The following is a 20,113-nucleotide window of genomic DNA, read 5'->3' as shown; positions in this document are numbered from 1 at the left end:
GTTAGTTTAACCAATCATTGGTCGAGAAAAGAGACGCTGACCAATAAAAATGTAGAAAGAGCGACTGTAGTTAGAGTGAGTGAGAAGACAGTAGCAAGAAGCAGAATTTCTGCGAGAAGCAGCGAAGCGAAGAACTAATGGTAATACACAATTAGCCTCCTATTAGCATTTACACACTGTTGCTAAATGAGCCTTCGCGTTTTATCCCTGAGCTTTGAGCGTTTACGGGACAGTCGTAGTCTACAGCAGGAATTTGGTTTTTCACATCGTCGTCTAGCTACACCTCCACGGTAACATTAGCCATCTGGCAGCTGTATGTAATTTCTCAGCATCTCAACCCCTTTAGAGTGAATAATTAATGTTTGACATATTGATTCAACATTTATGCATCATAACGCGAACGTTCGGGATTCTGATCAGAGAATAAAATCGGGGCTTCACTGTTTCTAAGCCATTTATCAAAGCTTTCAGTCTTCCCATGCTGTCTATATTTATTTTCAGATCCACTATGCGGAGCCAGTCTCTCCAGTAGCATGGAAAAGTACGAAAAGGTGAAACAAATTGGGGAGGGCTCATTTGGAAAAGCCATCCTGGTGAAATCCAAAGATGATGGACGCCAGTATGTCATCAAGGAGATTGGCATATCTGGAGTAAGCTCTTATGTATTATTATGTGGCAGTACGAGCCCAATTTACCTCTTCATCACGATTATAACAAATTATCCTTTCATTTCTCTCCACAGATGTCAAGTAAAGAGAGGCAGGAGTCCAGGAGAGAGGTTGCTGTTCTTGCCAACATGAGTCATCCCAACATTGTGCAGTATAAGGAGTCTTTTGAAGGTATTTGCACATTTGTGTTTCTGTGAAGAGTCTCAGAAGTATTTTAATAATGTCATTTTGTATTTCTTATGTTTTCCTTAGAAGGGGGATGTCTTTACATTGTCATGGACTACTGTGAGGGAGGGGACCTTTTCAAAAAGATCAATTCTCAGAAAGGAGTGCTGTTTCCTGAGGAGCAAGTAAGCCTGTAACACTTTGCCAGTTCTAAATGATAGTTTTTGAGAAGTTGGAACTTTATCAATTATTTCAACTAGAGATTCACCATCCAGATATTTCGTGGCTGATTCCTTATCATTAACTTAATGACGTTCTGAACGTTTTTGACAAGTTCTGACTTCTCTTTATGAGTTATAAACACCAGGCGATACTTGACTAATAAGTAGGATAATTTAACTGTCCTAACAATTCAGCATTTCTCATCATGTTTGTTTTTTCTGCAAAACAATGATTTCTCTCAAAATTACTGAACATTTTAAAACGCCATAAAAAGCTCCATGTTAGACATTAATCCAATAAAAAAATTATTTCAACATATGTTGTTAACAAATCAGCTCATAAACCCTTTGTTTTTGCACTGTACATGTAACACTTCCAAATGTATCCAAGAGGATACAGTACGTTGCCCCTTAAGAAGCTTTTCTGTCAGGACCATTAATTATTTACATTAAGACCAGAGTGGATGCGAGAGCAGTGGACGTTGCACAGCTCTGCAGTTTAACCGGATTTCACTTCCATTAGACCACAAAGGCAACATTTGTTGAAGCTAAACACTTGAAGGATAAACAAAGCAACTCTTCTGTAATGCTTCCAGCTTCCTGTTTATTCACCATTTAAAAGTTGCTACCTGAAAGAACAGCTGATGGGGAAGCTTCTAGAAACTCCCTTTCTAGAAGCTTCCGACAGCTTTGTGCTTCCTGTAATGCTGCCAAATAAATGTTCATTGTTCATATTGAGATAGTTTTTTTGTTTTGTTTTGTTTTTTTCAGATCCTAGATTGGTTTGTGCAGATTTGCCTGGCCCTGAAGCACGTACACGGGCGGAAAATTCTCCACAGGGACATTAAATCTCAGGTATGGTTCCTTTTGCGTGGCCAGATCTTGACAAATCTTGTGTTCCCAATCGTTTATTTGTTCTTTGATTAAAAATTCCTCTGCAGAATATATTTTTGACAAAAGAAGGGACGGTTCAACTTGGGGACTTTGGGATCGCGAGGGTCCTGAACAGGTATGTTTGGCAGTTGTCTGTAAAGATAAAACTTGGACTTAGAACAGACTCAATAACGTTGCTCTTTTTGTTTGTTTCCCCCCCCCAGCACTGTAGAACTGGTGAGAACATGCATAGGGACTCCATATTACTTATCACCAGAGATCTGTGAAAACAAGCCGTACAACAATAAAAGGTACCTGATCTTCAGTTGAAGTGAATCGTTCGGGGGGGTTTGTTCCATTTCTCTTGTAACGTTTGCTGCACAGTCCATATATCTTCACCTGATTTGTTCCTTCCAGTATTAGCAGGTGGTTTCTAGATAAAACCAGGATAGCATGTCAGCTTCTTGTTTACATCCACAACAGGAAGCCAATATTGATTTCCTGCTCTGTTTTTAGGTTTCCATGTCATACGATCCAATTTAGTTGTAGTCAGTGAAGTCATGTTTTGGAAGCTCTTTAAGTTTAATAAAGGGCTAAAATGTATTTATATCTCACAATTGCCCAACTAAATGAATGCATACTGATTGGTAAACTTATCCCTGCCTGTCTGTCTCTTTGTCGTTGTCTTATGTTTCCTACTTTCCTTCCCTCTGCAGTGATATTTGGGCCCTAGGGTGTGTACTCTATGAAATGTGCACTCTTAAGCATGCAGTAAGTATTCGATGTGTGCTAGCTGTTTACATATTAATGTGTGTTTTAATGCATCCTTTGCAGCACTTCAGTGAGCATGGTTTTTTTTTTTTTTGAGCCTAGTTGTAATCACGATTGCCATTTTTACCCATGATAACTTCAGTGTTTTCTAGGTAACAATCATGACTTTTTTTTTTTTTTTTTTGTAGTTTGAAGCTGGCAACATGAAGAACCTGGTTCTGAAGATAATCCGAGGCTCTTACCCTCCTGTGTCTGTTCACTATTCCCAAGAGCTACGCTCTCTCTTAGCGCAGCTTTTTAAACGCAACCCCCGGGAGAGGCCTTCGATCGGCAGCATTCTGGACAAACCTTTCCTCTCTTGTAGGATAGAGAAGTTTCTCACACCACAGGTAAGGTGCCGCCATTCCTCTGTCGTTATTTTTCATCCATCAGATTCCGTGATGGAGAGGAAACTGGTTTATTTTCTCCTTTCAGATCATCGCTCAGGAATTCCGCCATACTTTTCTACACAAGCAGCCTAAAATGGGCGTGGCACAGGTGCCGCCAGGTAAGGAGCCCTCATGCATGTCTGCTGCAGTGAGTCCCAACTTTCTACTGCTGGTTTTGGGCAAAATGATTAAAAATGCGTCAAACAATTCAGCCTATCGCTGCAACTAACGATTATTTTATTAATCAATTACTCTGATTAACAAACATTGAAAAAATTGGTACATTACGCAGATTTCTCATTTAACCACTTAAGTTTTATACTATTAGAAATTAATTAAAGGCTGCTGACCAGCCCCCTCAATTATTCAGTTATTTTTCTAAATTAAGGATTTTATTTTTTTATTATTATTTTTGTATTACGGTAATCCAATAGCAAAATACACTTAGTAGTTTCACCTGGTGAAGCTAAAACTAGGTTGTTCAAGGAGATTTTGGTAGAACATATTTACAAATGAAGATTATATATATATATATATATATATATATATATATGTCAAATGTAAAATGTGTTTTGTTTTTTTTTTTTTACAGCTTTGGCTCAATTATTGCTTTTTTTTAATCAAATGACCTTTTCTTGAGTCTGTATACTCCAATTAACAATTAATTGATTACTTAATTAGTTGACAATTATTTCAATAGCCAATTAATCATTTCAGCCCTAATTGAGCTTTAGTCCTCCATTATATTTCAAAGTACAGTCCAAATATAGTGGGATCCCACAATTAAAAGAAAATATTTTGTGCCAAATTAAAGTCTGCCTGAAAAAGTATTATCTACCATTTTGGATGCTCAGTACAAAAAAAAAGAAGCCATAGCAGAAATCATTCAAACTGTCATTCACTGTAGGAATAGAAAAGTGACGCAGTCACTCTACATCGACCTGATGGTTGCCAGCCATACCAAGCTAATGCTAAATCAAGTTACGTCAGGAAGGAGCACAGGGGAAAACATGCCTTCAAAATAAGAGCCTAGGTTTCAGATGGGTAACCAAAGTTGTGTCCAGTCATTAAACTCACTGTAATGACGGCTGTTTCCCATGAAATTGTTAAACAAATAGCTTATTATAATTGGTAGCTTCAGTAGTTGTCGTAGCAACATTTCCTGTCTTTCTCCATTCTCATATTTCTGAACTTCTTATTTGTACAATAAGATTAATTTCAGTTTGTTTTTTCTCGTATATCTTTTCACCTCAGCCCAGAAGATTACAAAACCAGCATGTAAATATGGAGTGCCTTTAGCTGTGAAGAAAGCTGGCGACGGAGCAAAGAAGCCTTCGGAGAGGAAAGCTGCAGTGAAACACAAACCGGTTAGTCTCTCGTACTGATTATTGTTGTTTTGCTTGAACGCTGTCTAAATGTTAGTGGGTGTGCCCGTGTGTTGAAAATGTCGGCAAACTCTGAAGCCACATGTTATATGTTGCTCAGGCCGTTCTCCCAGCAGCGCCTCACAGAAGGATCAGTCAAGTGGAGGAAGAAAGGAAAAAGCACGAGGTACAGCTGAGCGCCCCCGTTTAACTTGTGTTCTCTGTTAGCGTTGCCTTTCCTCTCCTCCATTCGTTCACCCACACACGTGGGTTAATTTTTCAGTTTTCTTGATTTTTTTTTTTTTTCCTCCTTCCCATTACACTTGGTCCCTGCCTTCACCTGGTTTTCTACTCTGAGCCTTCTGCCTGACCAGTCGTTTTTCCCTCTTCGCCTGCCTGCCCTGTGGCAGAGCAGTTCTGCATCCTCTCACCTCTAGGGGGAGCTCTTTAAGATGTTTTTTGAGTTTGTGGCGCTTCTGTCTCTTCTGCAGGATGGCATCAGGAAGAAAAGGATGGAGCTGATAGAGAAGGAAAGGAAACGGAGAGAACAGGTAAGCATGTCGTTCAGTCTGTTTTAATGTCTAAATATGTGTGATTTGTCCTTTTTGTCATTCTCTGTGCCTGTCAGATGTTCCTGTTGAAAGGCGAGCAAATTAAGAGATATGAGAAAGAAAAGGTGAGCCGTACTGTCCTGCAAAAGTCATTTATTAGGATTTTATGTGATAAATTAACAGAACCTTATCATAGGAACTACTTCTAAGTCCAACACTCCTAAGAATATTTGCAAGCTACTTAAAGGAGCAGCTTTGTTGTGATGAAGTTCTGAAGGCGGAGTGTTAGAAAGAGTAGGAGCTTCTTAAAGAGACAATTTCTATCAAAGTATTGGAAATCTTTGATAGAAATTGAAAACTAATGTTCAGTGACACTTTCTAATTGATTTGAGCTATGCTGCTGTTTTAAAGAAGTCATACAATTTCTCCTTCATCATAAGCTGAAAGCTATTATTAAATTGTGACTCAAACATGAATGAAATTGTGGATCAATAATGTCTTACAGATTAGTCGAATAAACCAAGCCAGAGAACAAGGTTGGAAGCATGTCTTGAGTTCAAGTGGAGGTAGCAGCCCAGAGAGGAAGGTAGTGACTTTATTTTTTGTATTACTTTTAAGTAAAATGACCCACTTTTTTCCCTCTTATGCTTCAACTCTGGATGCTAATCTTGTGTTTTCAGTGTTTTGTGGGTGGTAAAAGGGCTGCGGGGGTCCAAGCTTCTGTTTTGAGCCCGTATGAACACCACTACGCCGCTGTGGACCAAGTAGCTAAACCCCAACCCAAAGACCCCAGCAGGGAGAGACCCTCAGCAGGACCTGGCAGTCCCATCAGGTAATTAAATCTTCTGTTTTTATTAAACGTATCCAGGACCCTGCAAACGTATTCACACACTTTCACGCGTAGCTGTAATAACTGGAGTTTTCAAGTAGACCTAAGCTACTCTCATGAAATAAGAAACACTGTTTTGCACACAGAGCTGAGTTTTTGAACCATCAAAGCAGCAGATCAAAATTGCTTTAAGAGTGTAAAATGTGGCCTAATACATTAGGATTGATTCCAATTAGAATCATGTTATCAGCCGAATCATCTCGGGATTTTAAAATATAATTAAATTATGTAATTATTTCTGTTTTATTATTATTATTGTCTAATTTTTTTGAGCAAGGAGGAAAGAGTTAAATGTATTTCTTTCCGGGGGTTTTTCCAGAGGTGTGCCAGCTGCTGCCGGCCCAGTGCTGCCCAACAGACCGGCCCGTCAACTTGACGTCATCAAGAGAGAACTTCAGAGGTTGCACCACGTTTCAAAACAAGCCCAGATTAGCCGGTCAGTCGCAGTTGAACGAGCACCACCAGATGGTCTCTGTGCTGAGAAGGCGACCTGAATATTTGTTGGCGTGTTTTGTCTGTAGGCAGCGCGGTCAGATACCAGCCGAGAGAGCCTTTCAGGTCGAGGAGTTCCTACAGCGCAAGAGAGAAGCAATGCTCAACAAAGTGAAAGCTGAGGGGCAGCTGGTACGTAATGCATGAAACCGTTGCATATTGACGGCTGTATCAGGGAGTCTTCACGATCTGTATAAGTCTTAAAAAGTCTTAAATTCATGCATCTATCTCTTAAAAACATATTTGACCTTGTAGATATTAATCAGGTCTTACATTTTGTTGTGGCAGGACTATTTAATCATCTTTGTGTAGTGTTTTTCTTGCGGGACAGTTGGGTTAAGCAAACGTTTGAGTCATGCGCAGACTTCTTCATTGCACTCTGTGACTCAAGATGGTTTGTGGCTATTGCTAAGTAACTGCTAATGCACCACTGCTAGCTAGCTTTGTGCATCTGTCATGGAGTAAGTTCAAATTTATCACCAGTTGATAAATTTGTTGGGTGCTGTATCCCCCAAACATCCCCTATAGTTACTGTTTTTGCTCTTACAATTTTAGTCAAGGTGGCATTAAAAAGGTTTTAAATGTGATTGGCTGTTACCTGCAGGTACTCTGTATGTGTTAAATTGGTTATTAGTAGCTTGAAAGGTTTTGTGGAAAGTTTATGAAAATGGTCATTGGAAACCCACAAGTTCATCAGACAGAAGATCTCATTTAAGAGCCCTGCTGCCCCCTAGTGGCAGAAATACACTATACAACTTAATCACTAGGTTTTCTTAAAGTTCCAATTTGATTATTTTTATGCTTGCGTGCTTCCAAGGTTGCTGTCATGCAGCCATTAAATAGATTTAATGGTGCAGTGGCAGAATTTCAACATTTTATTTTATTTTTTTTCCCTTAAAGCTAAACATTGATCAGTGCCGCTTTAACTTCACATTCCCAACTTAAATGTTGTTGTAGTCAGACGTTGAGGCTTTGTATCCGTCTAAAGTGTGGCTGACTTGAATGCTGAACAGGGAACCAGACAAAACCTGGCTGCAATCTATGGAAGTCGGGCCGGTTCGGCTCGGTTCCGGCGACCTAAAGTCAACAAAGAGGAGGAGGTAGGGGCCCAGAGCCGAACGCCCCAACCTGACGCTCCATCTGAATCACAGCACGCCTGGCTTGTCTCCATCCCCCTTTGGCGCAGCATTAACTCCACCCAGCAGTTCAACAACGAGCTCCCTCCTTGTGTTTGGTTTCCTCATTGTGTTTCCCCAACAACAGCCATTGTTTTAGGCATTTCATTTATTTATTTATTTTTAAAAATCATGTTTGCATTTTACTGATGCATGGCGTTGTTCTTCATGGCATGAAGTTTGCAAAATTTTATTTTATTAATTTTGTCTATTATTTGCTGTTCTAATGAGATGCTCACCTTATGCGTGGTCTGAGTTGAAATGATCAGTTTTTGAAGATTACATTTTTGGAAAATCTTCTTTTTAGTATTTTACAACTTATTCGGATTTGAATTCAGACTATCACAAAATATAAAGGTAAAGTTGTTGTTTTTTTTTTGTTTGTTTGTTTTTTTAGGAATACTGTTGTACTAATATGAGAATAAAGTAGTAATATTACCAGAATAAAGTTCTAATATTAAGAGAATGAAGTTGTAATTTTATGAAAACTCCAACACCAAAAATAATAAAAAAAATTATCCAATTTTTTTTTTTCCCTTGTAATTTTAAGATATATTTCTGGTGAAACTGTCTTTATTCTGCTAATATTATGACCATATCCTCCATAATTAAACATTCTTGTAACCTGGCCCTAATACTTCGTCATACAAATCAGAAGGGCATGATTGACATAAAAGCCTTATTGAAAATATTTTGTCATTCATAACTTTTTAGAAAAAGCAAGAAAAAAGTTGGTTCTGGTCTGAAAAAAATCTGGCATTTTATTTTTGAGCCATATTTCCCAGCTCTACTGCTAAGCATGCGTGGGTGTTTAGTGTTTATGATGACTAAACAAGATGTAGACAGTAAGTTTTTCTCACCGTTCATGAAGGATTGATCTGTTCCCAGGAGTACTTGGCAAGACTCCGGCAGATCCGCCTGCAAAACTTCAATGAGCGTCAACAGATCAAAGCCCGGCTGCGAGGAGAGAAGGTACACACCTACACACACCGTCGGAATCGTCAAAGCGGCTGCAATGAGACTTGTCATTTTCTCTGATATTTCTGTCTCTGTGTGTGTGTGTGTGTGTGTGTGTGTGTGTGTGTTTCAGTATGACAGTGACGGCTCTGATAGCCAGGAGTCGAGTGAGGAGGCAGAGCTCAGGAGGAAAAAGATAGAGGGTTTAAAAGTGAGTCTGCAAGAAGCTCAAAGCCACTGACATTTTTATTCTCGGATTTATAACTTCTGGAATTGCTCTTTAAAAAGGTCAGAGGTGTTTCTATGAGTTGTTTAGGCTTTAGAAAAAAATCAGCTGGTATTTGTTTTATTTTGTTTCATCAATTTTCTTTGTCATTAATGTTATTATAAATCAAAAAACTTCAATGTTTTTCAAAAATACGAACTTGATCTCCTTCTGGACTTTTGTCTGTCTCAGCAGGTTAAGCTAAATACACACCATGACTAATATTTAGGTAAATGACACATAACAAATTGCAGAAATATGTTTCTTTTTTATAACCATCACAGAGTTCCTGGTATAACTCTCTGGCCGGACAATAGGAAGTAGTTTGTCTGAGCTACAATCCAGCTTGTAAGCCCTGGCCATAAACTTTCAACAGATTTCAGGGCAGGTGGCGTTCCAGTACTTTAATGTTAGCCTGTTTTATTCATTGCAAAACATTTGGAGGTTTTTGTCAACATTTCAACCATTTGGCTGCTGATGAACAATAAAGAAACCAGAGGATGGTTATTATTTCACCTATAACAAGACATTTTCCCGAGTTATAGATTATTTTTTCTTTTAAACTATATATTGGGAAATTATAGATTCAAAACAAGCTCCTTAATATTGCTGAAAAGTTACTTGGTAAGATTTAGTTTTGCAGTGCGTGTATATTCACATCTGTGTCCGTCTAACCTTCCTCAGGCTCAGGCAAACGCCCGTGTTGCTGTACTGAAGGAGCAGCTGGAGAAGAAGAGGAGGGAAGCGTACGAGAGGGAGAAGAAAGTCTGGGAGGACCACGTAGGGTTCACGCCGCCTTTCTGCACGCACGTCTAGAACGGATAAAGTCCAATGCTGGCTATGTTCTGTTGTTTAAAGCTCGCTGCAGCTCGAGCTGCCAAGTGCGGCTTTGCACCTGGAAGTGCGGCAGGAGCTGCGTCGTCTTCCTCTGACTGTCCTCCTCCACAGGCCGCGCCGCCGCAGCCCGACCCAGACGCTAAAGCTTTGGCCCAGCCCTCATCCAAAGCCTCCACCCCCCTCATCTCCATGACCGCTGCGCTGGAGAACGTCGGAGCGGTCAGTTTACACTACGGCTTAATCAGATTGTCAGTTAATTTGTTAATCAAATAGTTAACAGGAGTTTACATACTCCAAAAAAAATCCTGAAAGGACATCTCACTCACAACAATAATTAATTGTGCAAAAAATTATATAAATTTTGCATTTAAGATAAATAAAAAAAACACTCTGTAAAAATGCCCTACTCAAAACTCAAGTGGGATAGCTTTAGTTTCAGCTGGTTCAAATTATTTCTGAAAAATCTCCTATTAAGCACTTTTTGCAACCCAGTTATTAATCTGTAATCCAAAAAATAATCAACACATCAGCCCAACTAAGTATTGATAAGTCAGAAAGGGTTGAGAATAAAAGTGTTGTTAGTATTTCTTTTCACTACAGATGCATCCTTTGCTGTAAATTATCCTAACAATAATATTTTATAGTACACTTTACATATAAATATCAAAGTACTTCAAAATGACCAGAGCAGTAACCAATAAAGACTCTATTAAAATATCAGTCAGAATTATCCGGGGTTCACTAAGGAATGCCATGTTGCATTTTAATCCATAAAATATCAGCTTTCCTATTTCAGTAAGGGAATTAAATTGTTTTGTATTTTTTAATGTATTTCTAAGATTAAAAAAATGGCTCAACTGAAAGATCTGCAGCATGTGACCATGTGTTTAATCCGATTAATCGTTGGAATAATCAATTAATTGATACTTACAATAAACAATCCGCACATACGGCTAGTTGTAGTTGTATCGCTACTTGTAAATTGAGACCGTTTTCACTCATTCACAGATTACTCCTCCAAAGGAGAACTTGAACGAAACTGAGGCAACAGCAGTGACTCAGGTCTGTTAAAGTGTCGGGTGACTTTTGTGTGAATAAATTTCCAAGAGTCGACGTTCACCGATGTCTCCTGTGCAGCAGAGTGAGAAGAAGCAGATTCTGCGCAGACTGAACCAGAACCTGAAAGCCCAGAGCCCGGTGGACGAGACGGAGGAGACTCCTTCACCGCCACCGGCACCATCAGAACCGACTCCTGCTCCGCCCCAACAGCCGGACGCTGAGAAACGCCGCCCTTCGGACGTAGATCGTAAAAAGTGGGAAGTGACCGAGCTGCCTGCGCTTCCTGTGCCTCAGCAAACCTTTGGAGAAACTTGTTCCACATCGAGCAGTGAGTTCAGTCTTCCAGGCAAAAAAAAAAATCAATCTGGTGCATCAATTTTTATCTTTTTTTTTTTTTCTTTCTAATTGTTTTGCTAGCCACTTTAGCATCTTCAGAGGAAAGGCCATGCTCTGGTGGAGACAGGAAGAAGTGGGAGGCAGCGGTTCCTCTCGTCCTCGTCGTTGCCCAGCAGACGCTCGGAGAGACGTGCATCACAACTACCGGTAATGACCGTCGACTCCGAGGGAGGGCATGGGAAGCGCGTGCGTAAGAAAACGATCTATTTTGTTGTTGTCCTGCGTTTCTGTCACAGATCAAACGCTGGGGGAAGTCATACGGATGGGCGAGCTTCAGGAAGACACTCCCAGGAAGGCGTGGGAGGCGAACCCGGTGTGTGAGGCGAACCCGGTGTGTGAGGCGAACCCGGTGTGTGAGGGGCCGGAGGCGCTTCGGCCGCTCGCTCAACAGCCAGAGGTTTCCACAACGCGTACGGACTTTTCTGGAATCGGACTATTGGAATAATTTCTGGCTTATTCTGATTTCCCTTTATGATCTGGAAATTACAGATTTCTAAATTAAAATTTTTTTTTATTATTATTTTTGAGAGAGCAAGAGGGTCACAAATGAAAGCACAAGAATACCCTCGGTGCATTAATTGTCTAATATTAATGGTGTGTTTTCTGCTGCAGCTGATGGTGTGAAAATCCCCAGTGAACCTTTGACCTCTGCAGTGGGTCAGAGACCGACTGATGGAAACCAGGATTCAGGTCAGAAAACGTCTGTGGTAAACACATCGCTGCTGCCTGGCCTTACTGATATTGAGGGTAAGTTATCTCTTAGCTTGATATTAATATTAATAATCACTATTGATTATTACCAATCAAGACTTTTATTCATTTTCAGCAAAGCAAAATCTTGTTTTGGTTAAATTCCTCTAGATCCAGCCGACCTGGAGTCAGTGATTTTGGAGGAGAGTCCTAAACAAGAGTCCAATCCACCAGCTAGTGTGCAACAAGCTTGGGAACAAGAAGCCCAGAAGCAAATGTGAGCACTGATATGTGTTGGATTGTAAATGTTGCAATAAATTCACATTTAGAGGTCATTTTAATGCAAATGGCAAAATAAATAAAAAAATAAATAAATAAACAAACTACATGTAGATTTGCCATACAGCTACAGCGAAACTCTAAAATGGTTTTTCATTTGTAATAACTTTTCACTAATTTACAGTGTAAGGGCCAGGCTAAGAAAAAAGCCTTAACATTACAAGAATAAAGTCATAATAATATGAGGGTGAAGACAAAATTCATAATACGAGACAAAAGTCGTTATGGTGTGGAAATGAAGTTGTCGTATTACTGTGTTCTCTCATTTTCGCAAAGTCGAAATGATATGAGAATAAAGTCGTCATATTAGGAAAATGAAGTAGTAATATTATGACAACTCCTTACAAAAAGTAGTAAATTTGATTATGCTGTTGTGTTCAAAAGACTATTTAGAAGAAAGTGCCATATGGACAGAAGATCTGGTCACGTCAGATCTTGATCACTGCAGCGTTGTTCTCATTAAAACAACTTTTTTTTTTCTAGTGATTTTTTTTTTTTTCTTTTACAACTTTCTTTGGCTAATATTGTATCTTTATTCTCCTAATTGAAAAAAATCTTAATCTCACCCTAATAATTCCGTCATATTTCATTACTGCGTGTGTGTGTCTTCTTCTTACAGGCCACATGGGGGCACTTCAGGACCAGCAGGCCCTCAGGATATTGAGAAGAGTTCAGAGAAACCGACCGACTCCTCATGTAAGGCGAACGTCCCCGCTGTCATGGCCGCCGGTTTCCCCTGTGATCATGACTCTGATTAAATCCACCCTCGCCTGTTCGGCTCTCACCAGGCTCGGCTCAGAACGAAGAGCCGCTGTTTCTGAAATGCTCACCGGCCCACCGCCGAGCCGCCGCCCTCTCAGTGATGTCCGCCAATTCCTCCATGGACGAGTCATCCTCTTCTCTGGCCTCCCGCTCACGATCCGTCTCACCTTTGCGCACCAAGAACCAGGACGCCCTTCTCATCGGTCTCTCTGCTGGCATGTTTGATGCCAACAACCCAAAGGTGACGGACATCCTTCTGTTCTTCTCTGGAGTTGGACTGGAAGCATCAAACAGTTGGGCTCTCAAAGAGATTAGTTGTTTAGGGGCATTCAGTGCTAAATCCGATATTTTACTCCATGAATTTTCTAATAAATATGTTTTATGGAGTTTCTTCACAGGCCTTTCTGCTCCAATTGCTCCGTTAGATGCTGCGGACGTGTTCTTTACCCGACCTCAGTCGACTGTTCAGCCCTCAGCAGGACTCCACAGAAGCTAGCAAGGCTAACGTTTCCCCGGACAAAGACCTGGAAATTGAGGATCTGGAGGAGGCTGTTAAAGATGACGACCAATCAGATGCTGAGGAGTAAGTCATTCCAACTCGTTTTACTCTACGCCGTGCTAAAAGTAATGTCCTTGAGCTTTTCCACGTTTTGTCTTGTTAGAAACACAAACCTCAATCGATTTTTCCTGAGATTTTTTTCATGACCTCCACCAGTCGTGCTCAGTTGTGAAGTAGCAGGAACATGAAGCATGGTTTTTCAAACTTTTCACAAATAAAAATCTGGAAAGTGTGGCGTGCATTTGTATTCAGTCCCACAAATTGAACCGTTTCTAAAATCACAGCAAACCCATGGAAGAAGGAGCTCTGCTCAGATGGGATTTAAGTTGTACTTTGATAAAAAAAATTTTCCCCACACCAAATTCAGTTTCTGGATTAAATTTTTTCATCACTTTCTTTAAAAAAAAGTAAATAACTGAAATAAGTCAGTTTTTGAAAATATTTTCTATCATTCGTCATCCAAATGTTGTGCTTTTATTGTGGATATTTAAAATATATTCCAGGTCCTCTGCTAAGTGTTCTGTACAAAGTTAAAGTTTATCGGTCTTTGAGAGGGTGAATTTGCATTATTACGCCGTTATTGATATACTATTTGAAAATGGCCTCAAAATATTATCATTTATGGAAATCATTTCTGGGACAATTTATCATCCAGAAAAATGTGTTATCGGGACAGGGCTAGCACTCCACACTTCTCAGACTTTGGTTTGTAAACTTGTAAAACCACGTCTTTTTTTTTTTTCTTGTAACGTCACAATTATGCACTACTTCATGCTGATCTGTCATAAATGAAATGACAATGTGGAAGGCTTAAGGCATGTGAATACTTCGAGTTAAAGCTTTGTGTTCAGGATTTCCTGCAAACAAAATATTTGTATTGTAAAATGTTTAAGAATTAAATTTAAGAACCAAGATGGAGAATTATTACTGCAGGGTAAGTGCAAACTGTGAGACTCTGCTCTGTTTCTTAGTGCGTACGAAGACGAAGATCTGCGGGACATCCGGGCCTCGATGGAGAGACTGCTGCAGGAAGAAGGCGACAGAAACCCTGTAGATGTTAACGGAGCCGGAGATTTTAACGGGAACCCTCCACCGGAGGGCGACAGCGAGCTGTTCAACACAATAGCCGAGCTTGATCAGGACAACAACCAGATGGCTGTGGACGACGATGAAGAGGACGACGAGGAGGATGAGGACGAAGAGGAAGACGAGGATGAGGACGAGGAGTGCTCTAACGGGAGTCCGGCAGACGACGAGGCCAGGGAGCTGCTGGCTAATGGAGACGGAGAGGAGCGGCAAAGTGACGGCAAGCAGCTCAACGAAGAATGGCAGTCAGGTAGGAGGGAGGGAGCGCCACACGTGGTCGATTTAATTACATTTTTGGTTTGTGAAGATGTAATTTTTGTAAAATTGGGGGGGAGAATAAAAATAATAAAGTACTTTGTGTTTCCATTGATATCAGCACGCCTAAAATTTTATTTCTCTTTTTTGAGAAGCGTGTTCTGCAGCGTCCATTTGTTTGGAATTTGAATTCAGGTCAACTTTTATTATTATTATTTATTACAAGGATAAAGTCACAATATTGCAAGAATACAGTCAAAATAAAATAACAGAGTAGTAGGACAAAGTCAGTGTATTACAAGAAGCGTCATTACCATAATAAAGTCGTAATATTAACACGACTAAGTAATAATTTCATGAAAACTCAAACATGAAAAATAAACTTAAACTGAGCGCTACTGAGCGTCTTGTTTAGTATTGGTGTTATGGGTAAAGAAATTTCTTCATTTTTTTTAACACATCAGCATCAAATTATTATCAAGAGCAGGACTTTGAAACGATCGAGAAAACGACTGAGTCTGACACAGACTGTTCACCTCAGATATCAGTAACTCTTGAAACTTTTTTTTTCTCACTAAAACAAAATTTTTCTTGTAATTTTAAGACTGTCTTCCGGTAAAATTGTCTTGATTCCAATATTATTACTACTATTGCTATTAATTATATATTATTACTCATAATTAAACATATTCGTAGCAAGGGGAAAAAAATCTATTAAAATCGGAGGTTTTATTTTGAAGCCACATCGCCCAGCCGCAGCACCCGTCTCTACCCGTTTAGCCTTTTCTACGATAGTTGGAGACATTTTCATGAACACCAAACCATCCTAAGAAGACAAATGCCTTATTCTTCTCCATCATAGATGGCAGTGGAGACGATCAGTGCGTGGAGGCTGACCATCACGACAGCATCTTCAGTCGCCTGGAGGAGCTGCGCTTCAACCTGGAGCAGCAGATGGGATTCGAGAAGTTCATCGAAGCTTATAACAAGATAAAGGTACAGATTTAGTCATTAGCCGTCTCTAAAATCAGCCCATTCATTCTTCTGACCTCGCAATAAATACCCTTTTTTTTTCTCCCCCCCCCCCGAAGGCTATACATGAAGATGAAGATGAGAATATTGAACTGGGTTCCAGTTTGGTGTCAAACATTCTGGGAACTGAGCACCAGCATCTGTACCCAAACATCCTTCATCTAGTGATGGCTGACGGAGCCTACCAAGAAGGTTGGTGGGTTTTGTTTTATAAAGTAGGTTTTTTGGGGGGGGGTTTTAAAGAGTTTTTCTCAGTTTCCACGTCTGGACAAACATAAAAAGATTAAAACTGTGTGGAAAATGTTTTTTCTTTCCGGACTTAAAAGTTGACTCTGCTGGGAAAATAAGTAGGTTTTACACTGGATTATTATTATAGTTTTTTTTTTTGTAATAAAAATACACCTTTTAGATTTGTCCCATTCTGTGATCATTGTGGTTGTCCACTTAAAAACCAATAAAAACACCTTTTTTTTTTTCATTTTAAAGGGAAACTACACTGTTTATCTTGGCCTCTAGTTTTTTGTGTTTTTAAAACTGAACTCGAGGTGCTTAACCTTTCTTTTCCCCTATGCCACACAGATTTTATTATTATAACAATTATGATCCGTTATGGTAATTTTTAACTTGCCCTTGACGTCACTTCTGAATCAGAAGCCAGAATGAACCCTGATGATTCATGATTTTCAGGAAATAAAACTACAAATCAGCAAATTCAACTTGGAAAAAGTTGATACTTTTTTTTTCTTTCTTTTTTTTTTAGTTTTTGTACTTTTCTTCCTTCCCCCCAAATCTAGAAAAAAAAAATTTGTTTTCTAAATTTGGCGAAAAACAAGTGTGGAAATTTCCTAGGAAGGCTATGATATTTCCAGGAATGGTGAATTAAACAACAAGTTCCTGGTTGTTTAATCCAACCACCATGAAAGGTTTGTGTATTTTAATGTTTTCAGCACCTCTATTTCCCTGTGAATATTCAGTGGTTTATACAGACTGCATCTGGATCACCTTTCTTCATTATTTCCAGATTTAAGTCTCCAACATACCAACTTCTCAAGTGTCACTGCACCAACTTGTCAAGGGACTGAGTAGATGTCAAGGGACTGAGCAGTTAAAGTCCGCGGGAGGGCAGACTCCCCTAACTCTAAGTTAGTTAAATTCTGTGTGGGACGGCGGCGTCCCCTGCTAAAGGACGGCGGAGTCCTCTATGAAATAGTTAAATTCCGCAAAGGACGGCGGAGTCCTCTATAGTTAGTTAAATTCCGCAAAGGCCGCAAAGGAAAACCAGTTGTGGGACGGCGGCGTCCTCTGGTAAGAAGTTAAACCCTGAGAATCCTAGGCACTGTCAGGTACAATAAAAGCAGTTAAAGTCCGCGGGAGGGCAGACTCCCCTAACTCTAAGTTAGTTAAATTCTGTGTGGGACGGCGGCGTCCCCTGCTAAAGGACGGCGGAGTCCTCTATGAAATAGTTAAATTCCGCAAAGGACGGCGGAGTCCTCTATAGTTAGTTAAATTCCGCAAAGGACAACGGGAGTTTGTTTTTTTTATTTTTATTTTTTAAAATTTCTCTCTTTCTCACTGTTTATTTCTGTTTTTATTTTAATTATGTAAAGCACTTTGAAATGCCTTGCTGCTGAAATGTGCTATACAAATAAAATTTGATTGATTGATTGATTGATGGAGAAACGCTCCCTTTGCTCTCTTTGCTCCCTTTGCTCCCTTTGCTTTCCCTGATTTGTCATTCTCTATGCCTGATCTGATGTCACACTGTGGCCACACCAGAAATAGATGTTGGAGGGTGGAGAGGCTTTAAAGGTTTCCCCTCAGGATCCAAATAGTCTTCAGATATGTTTTTTTTTTTTTCATCTCTGTTTGACAACTCTTTGATTTCTATTTTTACTGCGTTGAAGGAGAAGCTGCACATGTCGGATATTTTCCCTGAGGACTCGTCTCGGGATCGTTGGCAGATGTTTTATCACCTCCACGCAAAGAGCAGGGGCTGTATCTCTGAAAAGATGTGTGGAGCAGTTCTCTGAGAGCGTTCTGTGTTAATGAACTGTAGTCTGTTGCCCTAATTATTATTATTATTCACACCCAGATTTAGGAGAATGTTGGTCTAGGTTGGGGATCTCTAACCTCGACATTTTAAACCTGGCTCTTATGAAATGAATTTTGTCTAAAACCATAAAATCAATTTGAACTTTTTTTTCTGTTTTTTTGGTTTCCAAATAAAGAACGTTAAATTCTAACAACGGGATAGAGAGTTCGCCTCAGTCAGAATATGAACCGATTATCAGCTTGTTCCATTACAGAACTATACAGAAGAGCTTTAGCTTAATGCTAACATTAGCCAGACTTAAAACAACTGATTTTTGTTTAAACTGTGATGGGTCATGATGAATGACAGTCATTTGGCGTTTTTCCAGAGTGGTCGCCGATGTTCACACGTCATTATCGCTGACGTTTTTCTCGACAGACACGTGGCATCCAGTCTGCGTTGCTTTAGGTTAGAAATTCAAGTCAATTAACTCATGAGCAGATTTTTATACTATTAAAACAATAACTTTTAAGATCCTCCCTCCCCCCCCCCTTTTTTTGCATTTACACTGCAAGTCTTTGCTTTCCTCATTATAAATGTCCATACATTTTTGCTGTGTGGACTAAAACTGTGGCCACCAATGCTACACTTAAAACATTTTTACATTTCCTCTGCTCAATGAACTAAATGTACAATATCTTTTCTTAAGTTTGAATTCTGAAAAAATAAAGTGTGCAAACTATTTCAGATCTGAAATATACAAACACTGTTTTTTTTCTTCTTGAGGACAAAAACCTTTCCTTCTTTTTTCTAAAAAATTTTTATTGAAAGGTGCCTTAGTGAAAGACTTTTTTTCCCCCTTTTTTTGCAGAAAGTGTCTGCATAAACTAAACAACCTACCAAACTTTGTTCGATTCCCCATCATTTCCCCAGTAGCCACACAAAATCCCTCACAGGACCACAGATGGCCCCTGGGTCACACCTGATGTTATTTTTTTTAAAGGTTTTATTGGCTCTAGTGGCCTTTAATTGATAGTGAATTGACAGAAAAGTGGGTAATGAGAGAGGGAGGAAGACATGTGGCAAAGGTCCATATGTGGATTGTGTCTTGCCCCTGCGCCACCACAGCACCCCATCACACCTCATTCTAATCAGTTTTCATTTTCTGTCTCGTTTAGACAACGATGAGTAACGTTCAGAGCAGTGGAGCTGCTGGCGGCTGTCTGACCGTCTTCCCTCTACTGACAGAAGGATCTATGCATGACATCTGGCTGCCCCTCACATGTTAGTGACTCACTTGCATGATGTTCTAAATAGAGCACTCGTCAGCATCAGACATTCCCTTTTTCTAACCAGTGTTTTTTCAGAAGTGCATTGTTAAATCTGTTGGTTTTTTTTGTTTTGTTTTTTGGTAATCAAAGTTCATTTCACAATTCTGTAAATATTTATTGCTGCCTGCATCCTCAGATGAACGACACATGTACGTATTTAGTTTTCTTGACCTCTGGAGGCGGTACATGTTAGGGGGGCTTTAGATCTGTTTCTCTCAGGTGCTGTCTTTCTTTGCCACATTCAACTTCAATTTATAAACCAGGTTATCGTCAACATAAAGGACTATATAATGTACTCAAAAGACCAGTTATACCTCCCTTTCTTAACAGAATTTCTACCATATACCAAGTTACAAACGCTGACTTAATTTTCCGTATTATTTTTACTATCTGGTTTAATGCAGATCAAAGCAAAGCGTTGCCACCAAGGTACTGTAGCAGCACTGGCTTGCGAGACTTGCTTGGTAAGATTAAGCGACTGTTGTCTTCAAGATGTAACTTGTGAAGATAATTCATTTTCGATTAAATATTGTAAATCTGTTTTTTTTTTTTTTATTTAATAAACTTTCTAATAACCTGAATCTGTATTACTTTCTGCGTCAGACTTGCATACTGACATGATGGATGTTGCAACAAACGATTTTTTTAAAGAGACACGCCCAATTTCAAGCTGTTAAATTACAAGGTCATATTTAATATCCACCATTTTTATAACAACTGAAGTTAACATAGTTATTTGATTGTGCTGTAAAATGACACTTTGTGTCTGGAAAACATAACACTGCTCCTTTAATTTTACTTCATGAGCTTCCTTTTATGTAAACAGGTTGGTTTTATGTACTTTCCAGGCACATAGTGCCATTTTATAGCACAATCAACTGTTGCATTGAAAATGGTGTATACACTGAAAATAACT

General features: G+C 39.5%; 1 protein-coding gene across 8 annotated transcripts; it reads left to right on the top strand.

Annotated features, from left to right (window-relative positions):
• The first annotated feature begins 17 nt into the window (after positions 1–17).
• Positions 18–19,778, top strand: nek1 (NIMA-related kinase 1). 8 transcript variants are annotated; one of them, XM_081606585.1, is made up of 36 exons: positions 18–140; positions 502–650; positions 743–839; positions 921–1,018; positions 1,826–1,909; positions 1,996–2,063; positions 2,152–2,238; positions 2,644–2,698; positions 2,887–3,087; positions 3,173–3,245; positions 4,381–4,493; positions 4,612–4,677; positions 4,982–5,041; positions 5,119–5,166; positions 5,547–5,627; positions 5,722–5,873; positions 6,250–6,366; positions 6,452–6,554; positions 7,436–7,522; positions 8,486–8,569; positions 8,688–8,765; positions 9,504–9,599; positions 9,768–9,875; positions 10,665–10,718; positions 10,794–11,043; positions 11,133–11,258; positions 11,348–11,521; positions 11,724–11,858; positions 11,973–12,078; positions 12,760–12,836; positions 12,929–13,143; positions 13,328–13,485; positions 14,433–14,797; positions 15,665–15,798; positions 15,894–16,026; positions 19,045–19,778. In XM_081606585.1, exons 2-36 carry the CDS (start codon positions 534–536, stop codon positions 19,056–19,058), a joined length of 4,014 nt encoding a protein of 1,337 aa, XP_081462711.1. In that variant the 5' UTR covers positions 18–140; positions 502–533; the 3' UTR covers positions 19,059–19,778. The 8 variants fall into 8 exon arrangements, with proteins under 8 accessions (XP_081462711.1, XP_081462707.1, XP_081462706.1 ...); XM_081606581.1 differs by having other exon boundaries at positions 9,678–9,875; positions 10,797–11,043; XM_081606580.1 differs by having other exon boundaries at positions 9,678–9,875.
• Positions 19,779–20,113: the final 335 nt, after the last annotated feature.

This window comes from Poecilia reticulata, chromosome 4, assembly GCF_904066995.2.
Source record: "Poecilia reticulata chromosome 4, P_reticulata-male-v2, whole genome shotgun sequence".
Classification (NCBI taxonomy): Eukaryota; Metazoa; Chordata; class Actinopteri; order Cyprinodontiformes; family Poeciliidae; genus Poecilia; species Poecilia reticulata.
Note: the sequence above shows the minus strand (reverse complement) of the source record. Positions and strands in the feature narration are given on the sequence as shown.